This window comes from Orbicella franksi, chromosome 2, assembly GCF_964199315.1.
Source record: "Orbicella franksi chromosome 2, jaOrbFran1.1, whole genome shotgun sequence".
NCBI classification, from domain to species: domain Eukaryota; kingdom Metazoa; phylum Cnidaria; class Anthozoa; order Scleractinia; family Merulinidae; genus Orbicella; species Orbicella franksi.
In genome coordinates, this window is record NC_138146.1 from 25407139 (window position 1) to 25427895 (window position 20757).

Below are 20757 nucleotides of genomic sequence, written 5' to 3' on the forward strand. Positions count from 1 at the left end.
AGTTAAATTTTTTGATTACAATTCCTCTTCTAGGGACAACTCACTTTAGTCTAAAAAGCTTGCCAAGTAACTCATTTTTTTCCTTGACAAGTTAATTTTAAATGTCATACAAGCAGGCACTATACTTATTATGCTAACTCGGTCGAAAACAGGCTTAAAACAATATACATATGTTTTCCTTGTGTTTCTGTCTCGTTCATAGTGGTCAGCCACTAGGAAAATGCTCTTTAACCAAGTCTGCTTTCTAGAGTAAAACAATTGTCTACATTAACCGGTTCGATTTTCTTCTGTTTTTCTGCGATGGTCCAACAACGGAGAAGTCTTTTGATTTCTTTCTTTATGTCTCTCTTAAAGCAAGCATAAGCTACTGGATTAATGGCGGAGTTTATTTCCAGAAGGGGTATTTTGTATTCCTGATCATCACACGACTGGTCAGAATTAAAAAGTAACACGAAACTACAACGCAAATAAAACGCGTAACATAAAAGGAACAGGCTGATAACTAATGCCATCATGATAACCGCAGACCTCTCGGGACTTTTAAAGAAAACCTGATGGTTAAAACGTAGTTGTTTAGCCAAGGTGCGAGCAGTTTGATTGTGTTTCCAAACAACACGTAACATAGATATAAAGCAGAAAATCATGATTAGACACGGTAAGAACTCAAAAAATAACATTAGTAACCACACGAAAACATGAAAGACAAGCGGTATTGATGAATTACGCCAAACCAGGCAAATAACCATGACAAACGTAATTGGGACTGCCCAAGATAAGCAAAGCATTTGGATGACGCGTTCGCGCTTCATAAAACTCAAGTATTTTAAAGGTTTGACAACGGCAAGGTAACGATCCAATACTAAACTGCATGAGTTCATCACAGAGGCGTACACAAACGGCCACCTGACAAAATCCATCCCGTCAGCTAAGAAAGCTTGGGGGTTGCAGCCAGTTGCCAACTCGCAGAAGAACAGCGAAGGAACAGCGCTCATCCCGACAAGCAAATCTGCCACTGCGAGTGAAACGACAAATGCGTTGGTTTTGGTGCGCAGCTGGCGTTTGCTGAAAATAAGAAAGATCATAAATCCATTTCCAGTGATCGCCAGGATGGAAAGAGACCAGCTAAGAATCCAAAACCAGGTATTCATTTCAAATTAGTACGTAGATACGAATTTCTTGAATGGGAAATTCTTTAGTACCGAGTTAATTCCTTATGTGAATTGATTACATGTTGTGTATTCCCCAGTAAAATATAGTTTCAACTATTCCATCTGGTCATCATTTTCTGTATGCATATTCATATTCAGATGACATACTCAAGTACGAATCATAATTACAGTGCCATGGTGTTGTTTAAAAGAGCAGGCAAAAACCTCGTTCAGAGTTGGTAAAAAAATTTCAAACTTACCGACCTAACGAAACACGAGTACAGTAGCCTCCGCCCAATTTTTTTCGTGATCATTGCTTACAGAAATCTAACATTCTCTTAAAAAATGTATATATTTTTGTTCCTAATTATGTGAGGGAAAAACGGCTGAACTTTTTTGAATTACAAATCTGGTGACATCTTGACAAGTTCATCGATCAATACTGGGTGGAAGATATATCCTCAACTTTCTCTTCGTGGGGTTTCTTTGTCTCGAAGCTAAGTACCAAAGGAAACATAAATATTTTAATGTCAATCACACATCAAAATTTTATTAAATATTTCACCGTGCGAGTACAAAAAGATTGGAAATAGAAAATATGACTCGGTGTTTCAAAGGAGCAGATAGGTTTTCCGCTTTATCAAATCACTTTCACCTCACAATAAAACTTTTCTAAGGTAAAAACAAAACAAAACCGAGCGAATAATTGATATGCAAACCAAAACCTAAAAGCAAAACCAAAACCAGACAAGGTTGATCATGATTGCCTGAGAGAGATTAACGTGACTGCTAACGGCAAACGACAAAGGTCGACGTTTTGAAGATGCATCCTTCATGAAGATCAGTGTCAGTGTTTTTCGATTTTTATGACGTCAACATAAACTCAAAAAGTAAAACTGACAGTGAATTTTCTCGCGTTTCCTTCGGTGAATTTTTTTTTAAATGTGGCTCAGTTGTAACCACTTACAATTCCTATAAAATACCCTATTTTTGTTAAAATCTCTCAGAGCTAATCTTATAATGACAAATTACAAAATATTGGAAAAACCGTCTGAACAACCTTGACTTTTTACCAGTTCAAAATGTCAGGCAATATCATTTCCATGATGTGGCAAAGTATGAAAAAATTTCACCGAAGGAAAGTATAAATATTAATGGCATTTAAGGCCGAGATGTTGCCATGGTAACGGCCTCAATCCAGAAATTGACAATAAAAAAAAAGCCTTATTTTAACAGCACCCATACTGGTGTAAAGCTCTACAGGGAAAACTTTAAGAGAAATTAACTAAGCTTCCTTTTCTAACTCGCGCTCCATAGGGAGAGTGTACAACATATACAAAATGGTGGCTTTTTCTAAACGGCTTGGCTTGTGAGAGACAAATCATCGTTTTTTCCTCAGAAACGAGTACCGGGACCTAACGATTTTTTATTTAGTTTGAATGCAGAGGTCACCTTCTTTCTTTTCAGTGAATATGGACTAGTTTCTATTGCAGAGTAAAAATTTATCTCGGAAAATGAGAACATAGCTAGCCCTCATAAAAGATAATATGCGATCCCAGATCACTGTGTGCTTGGCACATATTGTATCCCTGTCGACTAAATGTGAGTGCCTTTATCATGAAACGTACATCAAATTGCTCCTTAGCATTGATGCAATAGATCCATTGTTGTATTTCTCGCTGAACTTTCTCCCTATTTTTTACGGTGTATGGTTCAAATATTAATGTTTCTGGAAGCAGATAATTTCAGGATGGGGTTAATTGAAGGTCCTCCTGCTCCTAAACGAATACTGGACCCCCCCTTTTTTATTAGTTTATTTTATTAGTAGAGGGGTTTTTTCTCCATCAGCTAGATGTTAAGACACATTAATAAAGTTCATGTACGTATGTATTTCAAATTTTAAGTTCTCTTGATGTAAGCAGCCAACAGGTAAAGTTTGAGTTCTATTTCGAGGGAATTAACTTAAAAGACAAAAATACAAGTAGAAGCGTCCTCTCTCTAAACATTGACTATGGTTGGCCTACACTAAACCTGTCGGAATAAAAATAAATTCATTTTGACCTACGTGTTAACTAGTACGACTACAGCTATAGGGGCAATCAATCTTAAATAAGCCCAGTCCCAGCCCAGTATGTAAGTAAGCTCGCTATTTGTTTAATATTTTGGACCAGTTAATTAGCTATACTGAAAATATTTTGTAACAGCTGATTATGACTCTGTTCCACAGAAATTTTTGATGAACCACTGTTGATGTGGAAATGCCACGACTGACACAAATTAACTGCAAAATGTTGCAAGCGGAGCAAAAGTAAGAATTTCACTACAGCAATCCATGCCAAATAACAACTAAATCACGGAAACTCGATTCAACGTACATTTTCCTAGTGGTCTTTGAATACAGATATTTTTCACCCTTTCTTTGAATTCACGATCGCCAACCAGTAGATCAACCTCGTTCCCAAGTTCCTCTCTCGAGAAAAGACCCTGGGAACGAGATTCCCAGTAGATTCGCTTGCGCAGACTGCCAATTTTTTGACGCAAAACAGGTTGGCCAAAACACTCCTGTGGCCTTGTCACTGTCTGCTGTTTTCTTCTTCTCTTGAGAGCTGACACAAGGACAACGCTATTATAAATCAAAAACTGACCAAGCAAGTCGATCTCTATGCGGTTCAGACTACACACGGAGGGTCAGTAAACTACAACGTTTTTTAAGTAGCTGTGCTCAGTTCATCACTCGCATTAAACAAGGGCTTAGAAAAATTGTGCCCCGAGTCCGGTCTCAATGGAAATAGACTGGTAGTAGCATGCGAGCAGGCCGGCTAGCAGTCCTTCTTTTGCAGCTGTTAAATCTGCGGAGAGGAACACAAAAACCGAGCGAGCGAGCACAATATTTTTGCTCTTCTTCGGCCATTTTCATAGAATACAATCTTTCTCAAAAAATTAAAAGCTCACTATAAAGATCACAAATGCAAACAAATTTAAAAAACATTTGTTACATATACACCAATTGTTTTGTTTTAGACATAATTTCCTTGATGCATTAAACTTATTCGTGTCCTTAGGCTGTTCCGAGCACTTCTTACATACCTTTCCTATTGTTATTGTCTTAATTTAGTCAGGCTTTTTAACACTAACAAAATACATCAGTCTCTTAATAATGTCTTTCTTTATGTCCCTCTTGAAAAAAGCGTAGGCTACAGGGTTCACAGCAGAGTTTAAAACAAGCATAGGTACTTTGTAGTTTCTATCATTGCAAAGGTTTCGCACATTAAGAACTGATAGGAACGAGCAACGCAAATGAACTGCGTAGCACAAAAGAAACAAGCTGATTACAACAGCCATCATTTTAACAGCGGATCTTTCGTGAGTTTTCAACACGACGCGATGGTTGAAACTCAACTGTTTTGTGAAAGTGCGCGCAGCTCGATCATGTTTCCAAATAACACGTAGCATGGATGCAAAGCACAATATTAACATCACACATGGCAGGAACTCAAAAAGTATCATGATCACCCAAAGAAAAATGGGAAAGAAAATAGAAATTGAGAAAATGATTGAGGCCACTAGTAAAATATGAAAAACAACTGGAACTGCCCAAGACAAGGAAATAATTTGAATGACATGGCTACGCGTCATAAAAGTCAAGTATTTTAAAGGTTTCACGATGGCAATGTATCGATCCAGTACCAAACTACACACGTTCATAACGGATGTGTACGAGAAAAGCCATCGTATCACATGGACCCAAGATAACCAAGCGTGTGGTGAATCACACCAATGTGCCATCTTGCAGAAGAAAAGGGACGGAACAGCGTTCAGCCCGACAAGGAAATCCGCCACTGCGAGCGAAACGACAAATACGTTGGTTTTGGTGCGAAGGTGTCGTGTGCTGCACACAAGGAAGATGATAAATCCGTTTCCAAATATCGTCAGGACACAAAGAGACCAGCCAAGAATCCAAAACCAGGCTTCCATGTTTCTGTTCAATATATGAGATATCTTGATGATTATCAAGTCTAAAACTTTTAAAACTGTTGTACTAATCAGTGATAATCCACTTGAGGTCTAACACCCTCCTGTATGTATGAATAAAATAACTTAAAATTCAAAATGCTGAACGCATCAGCTTTCAGATGTCACTATTGATAAGCGACTGACAAAAAAACCTTCATCAGAACACACTTTATCCGTTGTCACGATGTCGAGTGCGACGGGTAAAAAGAAAATATACTCCTGTCCTGGCAATAATATTTGTATTTCCTGTTTATTCTCACGGTATTCCTAAGAGAAACATACGCATACCATGATCCTTAAAGCTAAATGAAATTCAGGTTCCTCTCTTCGATAATATTCATATCTAGCTTTATTTCCTAATATACCTGTTTGTAGATTTTAAAGCCGTAAACTTATTAGTTAACGGAACGGTTAATGGCTTTTTGTTTGTTTTGGCTAGGTCTGGCAAGATCATGTTAAATGTCTCCTTTGGCAAAGACACTAAACTAAAAACAGAAACGGTTTTTCCGTTCTCCACTTTAATACTTTTTTTATTTATTCACTTGATCATCAATAAAGTGGTAGAAGGTATATGTATAAATCGCACATTCCGAGCACGACAGTATATTAAAAAAAAACCATCTGGTTCGGTCTGTCCGTTTTCGTGTTAAAACACTCTTAACATGTGCAAACAAATTGAACCCATATTGCTAAAAGCAATAAGGGCTGTTTATTTTAACTAAAAACTGAAGTAAAACAACACGAAAAATGTCAGTAGTGAGTTGTAGTTTTAAAAACGTGCTGAAAGTGAGGTTTTCATACACACTTGTATCATCTCAGTGATAAGCAATTTTTTGTACTGAAAAAAGTAAGATACATAAATGGATAGACATGAACAGAATTGAAACCATCTCAGAAATACCTGAGTAGATGTTTACACATCTGCTAATCATAACGTCAAAATATCCAGATATGCTAAAACTGTCTAGCATCTACGTATCCATGACGATTTTAACGGATACATGTTATTTTCTGAATTGCGGAGAAAATCTTTATTCAGGCTGGTAAACGTGAAATTTAAGACTGTTCGTATAAAAGCACAAAACCTACACGTTTATTAAATATGCAGATAAATCCTGGTCGTGGGCGCAGCCGGCAGTTGAAACTAAAACCTAGCTAAAAACCGAACAAGTGTTGGTGCTCCTAACTCCAAAATGTTTTTTCGCTAAAACGAATCTACTCGTTATTTGAAATACTTCTGTGAAAAAATGTTTGGATTCGGTTAAATCCTCGATTTTCTGTGCCCTGACAAAATCTCAAAAATAGCTCCAAAACAGCGCCATTTTGTTTCGCGACCGAGTTTGAGGAGAATGGGTCCAGCGGCTGTTGTGACGTCTACCCAGGAAGGTTAAATATCTCACGTCCTTTCATTTCCGGTTCAGGATGGTGCAATACACATTCGAAAAGTGCGCAGAAACGCCTTCCAGAAGTGCTATCGGCGGTTGCAGTAATATCCCAGAGTTTAAGATAGATATACAGTATTGTACAATTTACTAGCGATGATCGGTCAATGGTACAATAAAGACGTAAACGATGGTTTATTTTGTCGAACCAAAACAAGCGAACTGAGTTTGTGAGAACCATTGAAGAACTCCCACTGGAATTCGTTCCGCAGACTTTCAAATGCTATTTTCAAAATTTTCTACTTAAAGACAACCAGCAATTTGAAGAAATACTTCCGACAACCTATATCTTCCAATCCCACAGTATTCATAACATAGCCGGCAAAGTTGTGTGATCAATCAAGAAGCGTTACGACCAATATACTGATATGTAAATAGGGCGCAACTGTACGCCGCCAACCAACACTTATTTCTCTTTCGATTTAGATAAAAGTCGAAGATTAATCCTATAGAATTACATGATAACAAAACTGTTAGACTCACAAAGTTTTTCGAAGGTTTGGAAATCAGCAGTGCGACAAACATTCTATGCCGAAAATATGACCGCGTAACATCTGCGGACCGCTTAGGGAACACATCCTTTTCGCTTATCCGACGAATTTCACTGCAAACTTTAAGAAAAATTTACATTGGTTATTTGGAGTTACGACTTAAAACGTGTGACAATGTGAAATCGGTAATTGTATGAAATGTTTCCTCCCGCCTTGCTTCCCGCAGCTTCAAAAATACAGGTCCAGACAATTCTACGATTTTCACCGTTTTCAATCGATCGAAGCCAGTGTTCTGGAGGTCATCAAGTCTCGAAAACTGCAATACTTACGTCGCTCTTATAAACATGAAGCATTCCAGAAAGTAAAACGCAAACTGCATTTAATACAACAACCATACCTTGACAATGTACACTCTCGCTAAGGACAAATGTAAACGGGCTATATAAACACGTGTGGGAATCTTGTGTTTAGGTGACGAAATTACCATCCAAAGCAGTCCTTGAGTTTTCTTTCCTGCTTTTCATTGGCCTGCTCCTCCACTTCGTATTCAGCTTTCCATTCCTAAGATACAAGCAGCTCGTCCGCAAAGAAGTCTTCTTTGTCATCGCTTGAAATATTGCAAATTGCTCTCAAAGTTCTAAGCAGTGCTGAGTTCGCAGTGTCGAACGTACTCGATCGAAGTTTATTTCGGAGTCTTCCGAATCGAAACTTAATTCTGACTCTAGTGACGAAAAAGAAATGATTCTGAAACAAAACTTTCACGTTTTAGTCCCAAAATATATTGGAACGATTAGTTTAAGCGAGCAAATACAGAGAGTTGACTGAGGCGCCGTTGTGTTTGGTTCCTGGGTCGCGGTTGCGGTCGCGGTCGCTCAAAACTTCAAGCGCGACTTTAAAAGGGCATAGAAAATCGAAGATTCAACCAAGTTCAAATATTTTTTCGCCCAAAATGCTTTGAATAACAAGTGGATTCGTTTTAGCGAAAATAAATTTTGGGGGTTGGGTGCACTTTAACAAAAACCGATATCGCAATTTTCTGCGATCTTCGTCTAAAAATGACGACAAAAAAATGACTGATCTTTCATCTTTATTCTTTAATACAAATATACTGCATCTATTGGTACAGATCGGAGTAACCGTTTTACATCCAAATAAAACATACCTATATAACGTTCGGCAAACTTGTTCAAAGGTACTACCGGTTTAATTTTCGGTCAAAGATCGTTTGGCGAGAAATTAAAAAATAAGAATGCAGAAAAGAAATATATGGCAACAAACCTTCCAGCAAAATAATTCCCGAGTGGTTACTCATACGATTGTCCGAAATTGTAGCGACCAGAAAGGATCGAGATGTTCCCTTGCACACATCCGATCCACCAAATGTGAAAAGCTCTTATATTTGTAATAGTAGTTGAACACACGAAGTATTTCTTTTTGTTCTTATTGCAACTGTATGACAACTCCCTTTTTGGACGGTTACCTTCAAAAAACCACACCGGCCCACAATAAAAGTGCAACTTCCAGCAGATGTTGCGCACGTAATTCCCGAGTGGTTACTCATAAGATTGGTTAAAATTGCATCGAACATACAGGAGATGTTTTCTTACACACAACCGATCAATAAACCGAACAGAGCTCTTCTTTTTCACTATAGTTAAACAGAGACCGTGTAACAAATCCCGCCCCGTTTAGGACGATTGTGTAACGAAAGGTTTTCCGTGCGGGACTGCACGGTTTTAGGGACGGATATGGGCTATCAGCTTGGGTGCTGTGGAACACAGGGATAACGGCGCACGGACTTGTCTTGGGGAAAGCTCGGAAGATCACAGGCTCGCTGCACGGCACTCGTTACTCAATGCCAAAGGTAGAGACTCGTTGTCTCTCGTCAGCCGGACAGTAAATCAGTAAGGACTCTCACAGGTCTGGAACTCTCTTGTCTTCTTTAGTGTAGATTAAACTTCGTAGTACATAGGTCGAAAGTAACTCAAATATTTTACAGTACGTGCCTGCTTATATATGTTCACAGTGCGATAGTAATGGCAGGTGAACTTAAAGGTTTACAGCAAAATAAACAACTAAGTTAGGTCTTATCAATACCAACATCCGTACAGGAAATTGCTAAACGTTAAGGTCTTCCGTTCAAGATAAGTTCGAGGAAATTGCTCAAGATATAGGTAAATAATGGTGTTAATTGCCGATTAATTGTAAATCAGTTACTTTGCATCTGAGAACAGGTAATACGAATAAATTATCGATATTAAACGAAATACTGGACAATAAGTGATCTTAAGGCCTAAAGAGAAGTTCCTTTCATCTTTGAATTTGTCATTATTCTACATTTAAGATTCATACATAGTTATCTTATGACTTTTCCAGTAGATTACAACAAGTTCACAATTCCAAGTAAAGTACGGAACTAATTTATACGATTAGTATATACAGACGAGCAAATATACGCTTAAACCTACTTATAGTTTTTTTTGGAGGGGGGGGGGGGGAGGAGGGGGAGGTATTTCTCTTCTGAGACAGCTGCGTTCAAACCACGGCGGGCTGTGATCAATCAATCAAGTCAAATATCCTATCTACAATTTCAGTTACCTTTCTGCTAAATAGCAACTGCTTATATTCAAAAACAAGTCTAGCTAAGTGTAATTTTCTAGTTTAAAACAGTTATTCTCCTGTAAAGGTTTGATTGTGTTTCTGGTTTTTACGACGGCAAAGCATGAAAAACATCTCCTAATCTCATTTTTTATGTCCCTCTTGAATAAAGCGTAAGCTAAAGGGTTGACGGCAGAGTTTAAAACCAGAATAGGTATTTTATATTCCACATCATTACATCTTGTGCGGTTTTTAAACAGCACTAGAAAGCTGCAACGTAAAAATACTCCATAACACAGGAGAAACAGGCCAACAACAATCGCCATCAATATAACTGCAGACTTCTCCTGATTTTTAATGAAAACGTGATGATTAAAACGTAATTGTTTTGCTAACGAGCGGGCAGCTCTATCGTGCTTGCAAACAACATACAACATGGATGCAAAGCAAAAGATTAAAATAAAACATGGAAGAAACTGTAGAAATATCACAACTATCCAGACGACGATGTGATCAAAGATTATTTCTTTGTAAAAAAGAAAATTCATTGCATATAGGAAGATTATAACAACAGAAATTGTCCAAGATAAGGAAATCATTTGAACCACGCGGTGGCGCTTCATAAAAGACAAGTATTTTAAGGGTTTCACAACTGCAATGTAGCGATCCAGTACTAAACTGCACAAGTTCGTCATAGAAGCATGCTCAAACAGCCATCTTAACATGTGAACCCAAGCTGACCAACCTTCAGAGCTGCAGCCAGTTGCCATCTCGCAGAAGAAAAGTGAAGGAACAACGCTCATCCCGACGAAAAAATCTGCCACTGCGAGTGAAAAGACAAATGCGTTGGTTTTGGTGCGAAGGTGTCGTTTGCTGCCCACAAGGAAGATGATAAATCCATTTCCAAATATCGTCAGGACACAAAGAGACCAGCCAAGAATCCAAAACCAGGCTTCCATGTTTTTTTTTCAATCTATGCGACTGACAAAAACACTTCATCAGAACACACTTTATCCGTTGCCACGATGTCGAGTGCGACCGATAACAAGAGAATAAACTGTCCTGGCAGTAATATTTGTATTGCCTGTTTATTCTCACGGTATTCCCAAGAGAAACATGCGCATACCATGATCCTCAGTGAAAGCTAAATGAAATTAAGGTTCCGCTCTTCGATAATATTCATATCTAGCTTATTTCCTAATATACCTGTTTGTAGATTTTAAACAGTAGAGTTATTGAATAACGGGACGGTTAATGGCTTTTTGTTTGTTTTGGCTAGGTCTGGCTAGATCATATTAGATGTCTCCTTTGGCAAAGACACTAAACGGAAAACAGAAACGGTTTTTCCATTCTCCACTTTAATATGTTTTTTTCTATTTATTCACTTGATCATCAATAAAGTGGTAAAAGTTATATGCATAAATCGCACATTCCGAACACCACAATGTATTAGAAAACAATCTGGTTCGTTCTGTCAGCTTTCGTGTTAAAACACTTTTAACATATACAAAAAAATTAATTCCGTATTGCTAAAAGCAAAAACGGAAGTTTATGTTAAACTAAAAACTGAACGAAAACAACACAACAAAAGTCAGTAATGAGGTGTTTTAAAAAAGATACTAAACCTGAGACTTGTAACATCTCAGTGGTGAGAATTTTTATTTAAAAAAAACCGATTCAAGAAAGCGACAAAAAAAAAAAAAACAAAAACAAAAATAAAAACTAAAATAAAATAGATAGACGTGAACCTAAATTGAAAACTACTCATAAATATTTGTATATATTGACGAGTCTGCTTATCTTAGCGTTAAAATATCCAGATAGGCTAAAAAGCCTAGCGCCTACGCGTACACGACGATTTCAACACCACTGTTTAAATGACATGTTTCATGGCTGTTAATAAATTCGACTAGACAAAGATTAAGAATAAAGTTAACTTAGCTAACATTACATATTAGGAAGTGGGATTTATGGAACTTTAACCACAGTAGACAGAAACAAAAATAATATATCAGGCGTGTTTATCTCACTGGACCCACACTGGCGGAAATAACCTGCCCAAAACGTCTGTTTCATTTTCCCCGCAGACTAAAGAAAATAAATAATCGTTCAGCGTATATAGGGAATTTACTCTGTGATCGAAAACTTTCAGTAGCCGTGAATCCGTCCTTCACAGGGATTTTCATGGGCCAATGTTTTCTCCGAGTCTTTTACAGTGCCACAACAGCCTAAATTTGACTTGCAGATCAAACGAAATACCTTTTTTTTTTAAATTTTTCTCGAGCAGCATTGCAGAATTGCTTCATTTCCCATGCCGATGTCATTTTGAATCGTTCGATCAACGTATGTCATCAGGTATTTTCTGATTTCCGGAAAATATTGTAGAATTCAGGTTGGTTGATTTAAGATGCCAGTAGTGTCGCCAAATGACGTCATGGCAAAAAAAGCAAAGATCTTATCTTGCAGAGTAAGCTGAGAGCATAATAATGTTGAGGCTAATGGTATAATACAGTTGAACCCAGCAATTTTCTACTTTCAAGGGAAGCGAAAAGTAGCTCGAACTAGCGAGAGTTTGAAATAGCCTATAGATATTAAAAGTCGTCTTAATTTGTCCGTCGATTTCACCGCCAGTTAAGACGATTTTTCGAGGTGGATTTCGCCTAGATGAACGAGTCCAAAACAAATGGTAGCATCTCGGTTACTGTGCGGGAGCTTCATCATCATCATCATCATCATCATCATCATTGTACTCTCCACTTCCCTGCAAGGGGAATGGAACTAGCAAATGGAGTGATGGTTTGGTGAAAATCAAAATGGCGGGTGGAAAGGTAACCAAGCCTGTTAGTGCCAGGCCATTGACTTCCAAAATCCTCTGTTTATCCGTCCAGATATGAATTTGCGATGACCAGCGGAAGCTGATTCGTTCGTCTAGAATTCACAATAGACGAACAAAACGTGGGACGACTTGTCCGTCTTCTGGTGTGAAAATGACATTGAAAACGATGTTATTAAACTACGAAACTAATCATTGAGGAAAGAAGACAATGCAGAAGCCGTTCTCAAACAAACTCGGTCCGGAAACAATGAAGACACAAACCCAAAGAAGTGCAGCTGGCAGTTAACTCTAATAACTAGAAACAATCGTCAATGACAATTTGAAATTCACACCGTTTGCCATAAATTAAACGTCATTTTTAACTTCCATATATACCAATAGAGAAAAATGGATGATAAACAATGGAGAACTATAGTCAAAAGAACTTAGATATCTGAGAAACTTGAAAAATCTTGAAACTAAATTCAGTCCTAAGTAATCAGCTGAATTAATTCACGTTCAACACGAAATTTAAGAATATTGGTATAAAAACACAAAACCTACACGTTTATTAAATATGCAAATAATTCAGGTAGTCAGCGCAGCTGGCCGCAGTTGAAGCTATAAACTAGCTTTAAACCAAGCAAGTGTTTTACTTTGAATTTTAACAAAATCCGACATTGCAATTTCCCGCGATCTTCGTCTAAAGGAATAAAGATAAAAAATAACTACGAACATACCTATATAGACTACGAGTAGTCCCTCTTTCGCTTAGCCCATCGTGCGTGACGCGAGAGCAAACCGCGAGAAATTAAAAAATGGCCGCGCGAACGCCGCCATTTTCCCCTCGCGGTTTATTTACGGTCTCGCTCGACGGACTAAGCGAAAGAGGGATTACTCGTAGTCTAACCTATATAAACGTACGGCAAACTTGTTACTACCGGTTTAATTTTCGGTCAAAAATCGTTTGGCAACAAATTACAAAACGAACGCAGAGAAAAAAAATTCATGGCGACGAACCTTCCAGCAGAAGACCCTTAAAACATATTGCGCACCTAATTTCGGAATAGTTAGTTATAAGATTGGTTGACTTACAATTGCAGCGAACAAACAGGAGATGTTCTCTTGCACACAACCGCTCAACCAACTGAGCAAAGCTCTTCTTTGAAATCGTGATTGAACAAGCATTTATTTCCACTTTTATTGAGACTGTAATGCTCTCAAAGAACCACACCGACCTATAATAAACACGCAATCAAATCGAATATTTTATCTACAATTCCTGTCCCATTTCTGGTAAATAACAACTGCTCATTCAAAAAGCTTGTCTTGCTAAGTCTGTCTTTCTAGATTAAAGCAATTTTCCTGATCTAGAGGTTCGATTCTGTTTCTGGTTTCTACGACGGCAAAGCATGGAAAACGTTTTTTAATCTCATTTTTTATGTCCCTCTTGAATAAAGCGTAAGCTAAAGGGTTGACGGCAGAGTTTAAAACCAGAATAGGTATTTTATATTCCACATCATTACATCTTGTGCGGTTTTTTAAAAGCACTAAAAAGCTGCAACGTAAAAATACTCCATAACACAGGAGAAAAAGGCCAATAACAATCGCCATCAATATAATTGCAGACTTCTCCTGATTTTTAATCAAAACGTGATGATTAAAACGTAATTGTTTTGTTAACGAGCGGGCAGCTCTATCGGCTTGCAAACAACATACAGCATGGATGCAAAGCAAAAGATTAAAATAAAACATGGAAGAAACTGTAGAAATATCACAACTATCCAGACGACGATGTGATCAAAGATTATTTCTTTGTAAAAAAGAAAATTCAGTGCATGTACGCAGATTATAACACCAGAAATTGTCCAAGATAAGGAAATCATTTGAACCACGCGTTGGTGCTTCATAAAAGTCAAGTATTTTAAGGGTTTCACAACTGCAATGTAGCGATCCAATACTAAACTACACAAGTTCGTCATAGAAGCATGCTCAAACAGCCATCTTAGCATGTGAACCCAAGCTGACCAACCTTCAGAGCTGCAGCCAGTTGCCATCTCGCAGAAGAAAAGTGAAGGAACAACGCTCATCCCGACGAGAAAATCTGCCACTGCGAGTGAAACGACAAATGCGTTGGTTTTGGTGCGAAGGTGTCGTTTGCTGCCCACAAGGAAGATGATAAATCCATTTCCAAATATCGTCAGGACACAAAGAGACCAGGCAAGAATCCAAAACCAGGCTTCCATTTCGAATTAACAGCCGACAATTGCTTGAAGTGAGAGGGAAATTCTAAAATACTGTGTTAAAATTGGATCTCTTGTATGTTTCTGTTCAATCTATGAGGTATCTTGAAGATTTTAAGGTCTAAAACCTCTAAAAGTGTGTAAAATGTGGTCAGCATTGCATCATTAAAATAAATAAAAATTCAAAATGATGAACGCATCACCTTTCAGTTGTCATTATTAGAGGAGCGGTTGTCAAAAAAGCTCTATCAGCCAGAATACTCCTTGAAATACGTTGTCACCATATCGAGAGCCACCGGTAACGAGGGAATAAACTATCCTGAAAGTAATTTGTATTTTCAGTTTATTCCCACGCTTTTCCATATTTCATATTTCATATATATCTAGCTTTACTTTCTAATATACCTGTTTGCAAATGAACAGTGAAGTTATTAGCTAACAGAACGGTTAATGGCTTTTTGTTTGTTTTGGCTAGGTCTGGCTGGATCATGTCAGATGTCTCCTTTGGCAAAGACACTAAACGGAAAACAGAAATGGTTTTTCCATTCTCCACTTTAAATTTTTTTTTCTATTTATTCATTTGATCATCAATAAAGTGGTAAAAGGTATTATGTATAAACTGCATACTCCGAGCACAATAAAGTATTAATTAAGAAACATCTGGTTCGTTCAATCAGTTTTCTCGTTAAAACACTCTTAACATATGCAAACAAATTAAACCTATATTGCTAAAAGCAATAAGGGTTGTTTATTTTTAACTAAAAACTGAGGTAAAACAACGGGAAAAATGTCAGTAGTGAGTTGTAGTTTTAAAAACGTACTGAAAGTGAGGTTTTCATACACACTGACTTGTATCATCTCAGTGATAAGAAATTTTGTTCTGAAAAAATAAGATAAATAGATAGACATATACAGAAATTGAAACCTACTCAGAAATACTTGTATAGATGTTTACACATCTGCTAATCATAACGTTAAAATATCCAGATATGCTAAAAAGCCTAGCATCTACGTATCCATGACGATTTCAACGAATGCATGTTATTTTCTGAATTCCGGAGAAAATCTTTATTCAGGCTGGTAAACGTGAAATTTAAGACAAAACCTACACGCTTATTAAATGTGCAGATAAATCCTGGTCGTCCTGCACTATGATTGGCTACCCGAGCGAGCAAGATGGAGCTCTCTTACCCGCTTGGGACTACCCGCCGTGTCCCGCAAGAAAAATTTGCCCGAAAGCCATATAATAAATCCTTTATTGACCAAGGTTGTTCGGTCAAGATGGCTGGATATTGGCCTCGTTCTTTTTTTGCGAGCTTATGGACCTCGACTCCGTCTCGGTCCATAACCTCGCAAAAAAAGAACTTGACCAATATCCAGCCATCTTGACCTCACACTTGGTCAATAACTCATACAATTCTCACCTCCTTTCATTTCCCTCAGGATGGTGCAATACACATTCGAAAAGTGCGCAGAGTTGGCAAAGTTGTGTGATCAATCAAGAAGCGTTACGACCAATATACTGATGTGTAAATAGGTCGCAGCTGTACGCCAACCAGCACTTATTTCTCTTTCGATTTAGATAAAAGTCGAAGATTAATCCTTTAGAATTACATGATAACAAACTGTTAGACTCACAAAGTTTTTCGAAGTTTTGGAAATCAGCAGTGCGACAAACAATCTGTGCGTCGAATTAACAAATTGACGTCAGTTTCTTATGCGTGTGTCCTCTTATTGATGATAAATTGTGGCATAACATTGTCAAAGTGGCCGTGGAACCACAAGCCGCAGGCGAGTGGTTCCGCGATAAACTTTGACAATGTTATGACGAAATTTATCATCAATAAGAGGACAGACGCATAAAAACTAATGTCAATGTGTGTTTTACAATAACAAGACTCCAAACTGGTCAAATGCCGGGAATAAATGAGGGGAAAAGACGCGTAAACTTGCCGTAAACAAAGATAAGTAAATTTTATTCAAAATGACGCGAACATTGTCAATAGCTTTTCTCGCTTTTTGATTGGCTACTTAAATAAGTCCATAAAATCTCATTGGTTAAAAAGTTGACAGGTTGACAGCTGAAATTTGAACTTGAAAGCTTGCATAAATTAAAATTTTATCCGTCTGTACTCTTATTGATGATAAAAGTGAGCCAATCAGCACGCGAGAAATTAGACAGTTATTGTAAAAAATATGACGGCGTAACATTATCTGCGGACCGCTTAGGGATCACATCCTTTTCGCTTATCCCACGAATTTCACTGCAAACTTTGAGAAAAATTTACATTGGTTATTTGGAGTTACGACTTAAACGTGTGACAATGTGAAATCGGTAACTGTATGAAATGTTTCCTTCTGCCTTGCTTCCCGCAGCTTCAAAAATACAGGTGCAAACAATTCTACGATTTTCACTGTTTTTAATCTATCGAAGCCAGTGTTTTGGAGGTCACCAAGTCTCGAAAACTTCAAAACTTACGTCGCTCTTATAAACATAAAGCATTCCAGAAAGTAAAACACAAACTGGATTTAATAGAACAACCATACCTTGACAAAATACATTCTCGCTCAGGACAAATGTAAACGGGCTATAAACGCGGCTGGGAATCTTGTGTTTAGTTGACGAAATTACCATCCAAAGCAGTCCTTGAGTTTTCTTTCCTGCTTTTCGTTTGCCTGCTCCTCCACCTCGTATTTAGCTTTCCACTCCTAAGATACAAGCAGCTCGTCCGCAGAGAAGTCTTCCCCGTCGTCGCTTGAAATATAGCAAATTGCTCTCAAAGCTCTAAGCAGTGCTGAGTTCGCAGTTGTCGAACGTGCTCGATCGAAGTTTATTTCGGAGTCTTCCAAATCGAAACTTCTGACTCTAATGACGAAAAAGAAATGATTCTGAAACAAAACTTGGACGTTTTAGTCCCAAAATATATTGGAACGATTAGTTTTGTTTTCCATTTTCTCGAGCAAATACAGAGAGCTGACTGAGGCGCCATTGTGTTTGATTCCTGGATCGCGGTCGCCCAACACTTAAAGCGCGACTTTGAAAGGGCATAAAAAATCGATGGTTCAACCAAATTCAAAACTTTTTTCACCCAAAATGCTTTGAATAACAAGTGGATTCGTTTTAGCGAAAATAAATTTCTGGGGTTAGGAGCACTTTAGCAAAAGCCGACATGGCAATTTTCTGCGATCTTCGTCTAAAAATGACGACAAAAAAATGACTGATAGTATTGCATGGTACAGATCGGAGCAACCGTTTTACGTACAAATAAAACATACCTATATAACGTTCGGCAAACGTGTTCAAAGTTATTACCGGTTTAATTTTCGGTCAAAGATCATTTGGCAAGAAATTAAAAAATAAGAATGCAGAAAAGAGGTATATGGCAACGAACCTTTCAGCAAAATAATTTCCGAGTGGTTACTCATACGATTGTCTGAAATTGTAGCGACCAGAAAGGATCGAGATGTTCTCTTGCACACATCCGATCCAGCTCTTATGTTTAATTGTAGTTGAACAAGTATTTATTTTTCTTTTTATTGCAACTGTATTACAACTCCCTCTTAGGACGGTTGCCTTCAAAAAACCACACCGGCCTACAATAGATGCTGCGGCCTACATACGGTCTACAGCTGATGCTGCGCACGTAATTCCCGTGTGGTTACTCATAAGATTGGTTAAAATTGCGCCGAACAAACAAGAGATGTTTTCTTACACACAACCGATCAATCAACTGAACAGAGCTCTTGTATTTTATTATAGTTAAACAGAGACCGTATTACAACTCCCGCCCCGTTTAGGACGGCTGTGTAACAAAGGTTTTCCGTGCGGAACTGCGCGGTTAGGGACGGATATGGGCTATCAGCGTGGGTGCTTTGGAATACAGGGATAACGGCGGACGGACTTGTCTTGGGGAAAGCTCGGAAGAGCACAGGCTTGCTACACGGCACCTCCTTACTCAATGCCAAAGGTACAGGGTCCTTGTCACTCCTCAGCCGGACGGTAAATCATTAAGGACTCTCACAGATCTAGAACTCTCTTGTCTTCTTTATTGTTGATTGAATCTCGTAGTACATAGGTCGAAGGTAACTCAAATATTGTACAGTGCGTGCCTGCTTATATATGATCACGGTGCGATAATAATGGCAGGTGAACTTTAAGATTTACAGCAAAATAGACAAGTCTTATCAATACCAACATTGCTAAACGTTAAGATCTCCGTTCAAGATACGGTAAAGGAAATTGCTCAAGATATAGGTAAATAACGGTGTTAACTGTCGATTAATTGGAAATCAGCTACTTCGCATCTGAAAACAGGTAATATGAATAAATTATCGATATTAAACGAAATACTGACCAATAAGTGATCTTAAGGCTTAAAGAACAGTTCCTTTCATCTTTGAATTTGTCATTATTCTACATTTAAGATTCATACGTAGTTATCTTATGACATTTCCTGTAGATTACAATAAGTTAACAATTCCAAGTAAAGTGCGCAACTAATTTACGATAAGGATATACAGAGGAGCAAATATACGCATAAGCCTATTTATAGCTTTGGGAGGGGGGGGGGGGTTATTTCTCTTCACTGACAGCTGCCTTCAAACCACGGCGGGCTGTTATCAATCAATCAAGTCAAATATCTTATCTACAATTCCAGTTACCTTTCTGCTAAATAGGAACTGCTTATATTCAAAAACAATTCTAGCTAAGTGTAATTTTCTAGTTTAAAACAGTTATTCTCCTGTAAAGGTTTGATTGTGTTTCCGTTTTTTTACGACGGCAAAGCATGAAAAACATCTCCTAATCTCATTTTTTATGTCCCTCTTGAATAAAGCGTAAGCTAAAGGGTTGACGGCAGAGTTTAAAACCAGAATAGGTATTTTATATTCCACATCATTACATCTTGTGCGGTTTTTTAAAAGCACTAAAAAGCTACAACGTAAAAATACTCCATAACACAGGAGAAAAAGGCCAATAACAATCGCCATCAATATAATTGCAGACTTCTCCTGATTTTTAATGAAAACGTGATGATTAAAACGTAATTGTTTTGTTAACGAGCGGGCAGCTCTATCGTGCTTGCAAACAACACACAGCATGGAGGCAAAGCAAAAGATTAAAATAAAACATGGAAGAAACTGTAGAAATATCACAACTATCCAGACGACGATGTGATCAAAGATTATTTCTTTGTAAAAAAGTAAATTCAGTGCATGTACGCAGATTATAACACCAGAAATTGTCCAAGATAAGGAAATCATTTGAACCACGCGGTGGTGCTTCATGAAAGTCAAGTATTTTAAGGGTTTCACAACTGCAATGTAGCGATCCAATACTAAACTACACAAGTTCGTCATAGAAGCATGCTCAAACAGCCATCTTAACATGTGAACCCAAGCTGACCAACCGTCAGAGCTGCAGCCAGTTGCCATCTCGCAGAAGAAAAGTGAAGGAACAACGCTCATCCCGACGAAAAAATCTGCCACTGCGAGTGAAACGACAAATGCGTTGGTTTTGGTGCGAAGGTGTCGTTTGCTGCACACAAGAAAGATGATAAATCCATTTCCAAATATCGTCAGGACACAAAGAGACCAGGCAAGAATCCAAAACCAGGCTTCCATTTCGAATTAACAGCCGACAATTGCTTGAAGTGAGAGGGAAATTCTAAAATACTTTGTTAAAATTGGATCTCTTAGGAGAACACATAGGAAGTCGTTTGCTAACAGATCTTTGGCTAACACATTTACTCCTTGGTAACTGATTAGTTTACCTTATACGTATTAAATGACGAGGCGAGGAATAAACCTGTTAAGAATTGACTCGACAGGAGTTCAAAAATGCAAATCAATTGTAAATTCGGTAAAGCCAGCTGACATTTTTATTTCTGTGTTTACAAACCTTAATAAGTATCACACAACTGCTCAATCATTGGTGAACAAAATGTCAGTGGGCATTTTCATGGCATCATAGATTACCACGGCAACGATATAACTTGTAAAAAACAG

At 37.9% G+C, this 20757-nt stretch overlaps 4 protein-coding genes and 1 pseudogene across 4 annotated transcripts; all 5 read right to left on the bottom strand.

Moving 5' to 3' along the window:
- Positions 1 to 227: 227 nt before the first annotated feature.
- Positions 228 to 1357, bottom strand: LOC145469152 (octopamine receptor beta-2R-like). The gene has a single exon (XM_081452852.1). It carries the CDS (start codon positions 1146 to 1148, stop codon positions 228 to 230), a length of 921 nt encoding a protein of 306 aa, XP_081308978.1. The 5' UTR covers positions 1149 to 1357.
- Positions 1358 to 2315: 958 nt separating this feature from the next.
- On the bottom strand, positions 2316 to 5568 carry LOC145469159 (trace amine-associated receptor 2-like). The gene has a single exon (XM_081452865.1). It carries the CDS (start codon positions 5121 to 5123, stop codon positions 4260 to 4262), a length of 864 nt encoding a protein of 287 aa, XP_081308991.1. The 5' UTR covers positions 5124 to 5568; the 3' UTR covers positions 2316 to 4259.
- A 4032-nt stretch (positions 5569 to 9600) lies between these two features.
- LOC145469170 (octopamine receptor beta-2R-like) lies at positions 9601 to 11435 on the bottom strand. Its single transcript, XM_081452875.1, has one exon. It carries the CDS (start codon positions 10650 to 10652, stop codon positions 9738 to 9740), a length of 915 nt encoding a protein of 304 aa, XP_081309001.1. The 5' UTR covers positions 10653 to 11435; the 3' UTR covers positions 9601 to 9737.
- Positions 11436 to 13452: 2017 nt separating this feature from the next.
- LOC145469181 (octopamine receptor beta-2R-like) lies at positions 13453 to 16276 on the bottom strand (annotated as a pseudogene).
- A 3048-nt stretch (positions 16277 to 19324) lies between these two features.
- On the bottom strand, positions 19325 to 20468 carry LOC145469191 (octopamine receptor beta-2R-like). Its single transcript, XM_081452888.1, has one exon. It carries the CDS (start codon positions 20371 to 20373, stop codon positions 19486 to 19488), a length of 888 nt encoding a protein of 295 aa, XP_081309014.1. The 5' UTR covers positions 20374 to 20468; the 3' UTR covers positions 19325 to 19485.
- Positions 20469 to 20757: the final 289 nt, after the last annotated feature.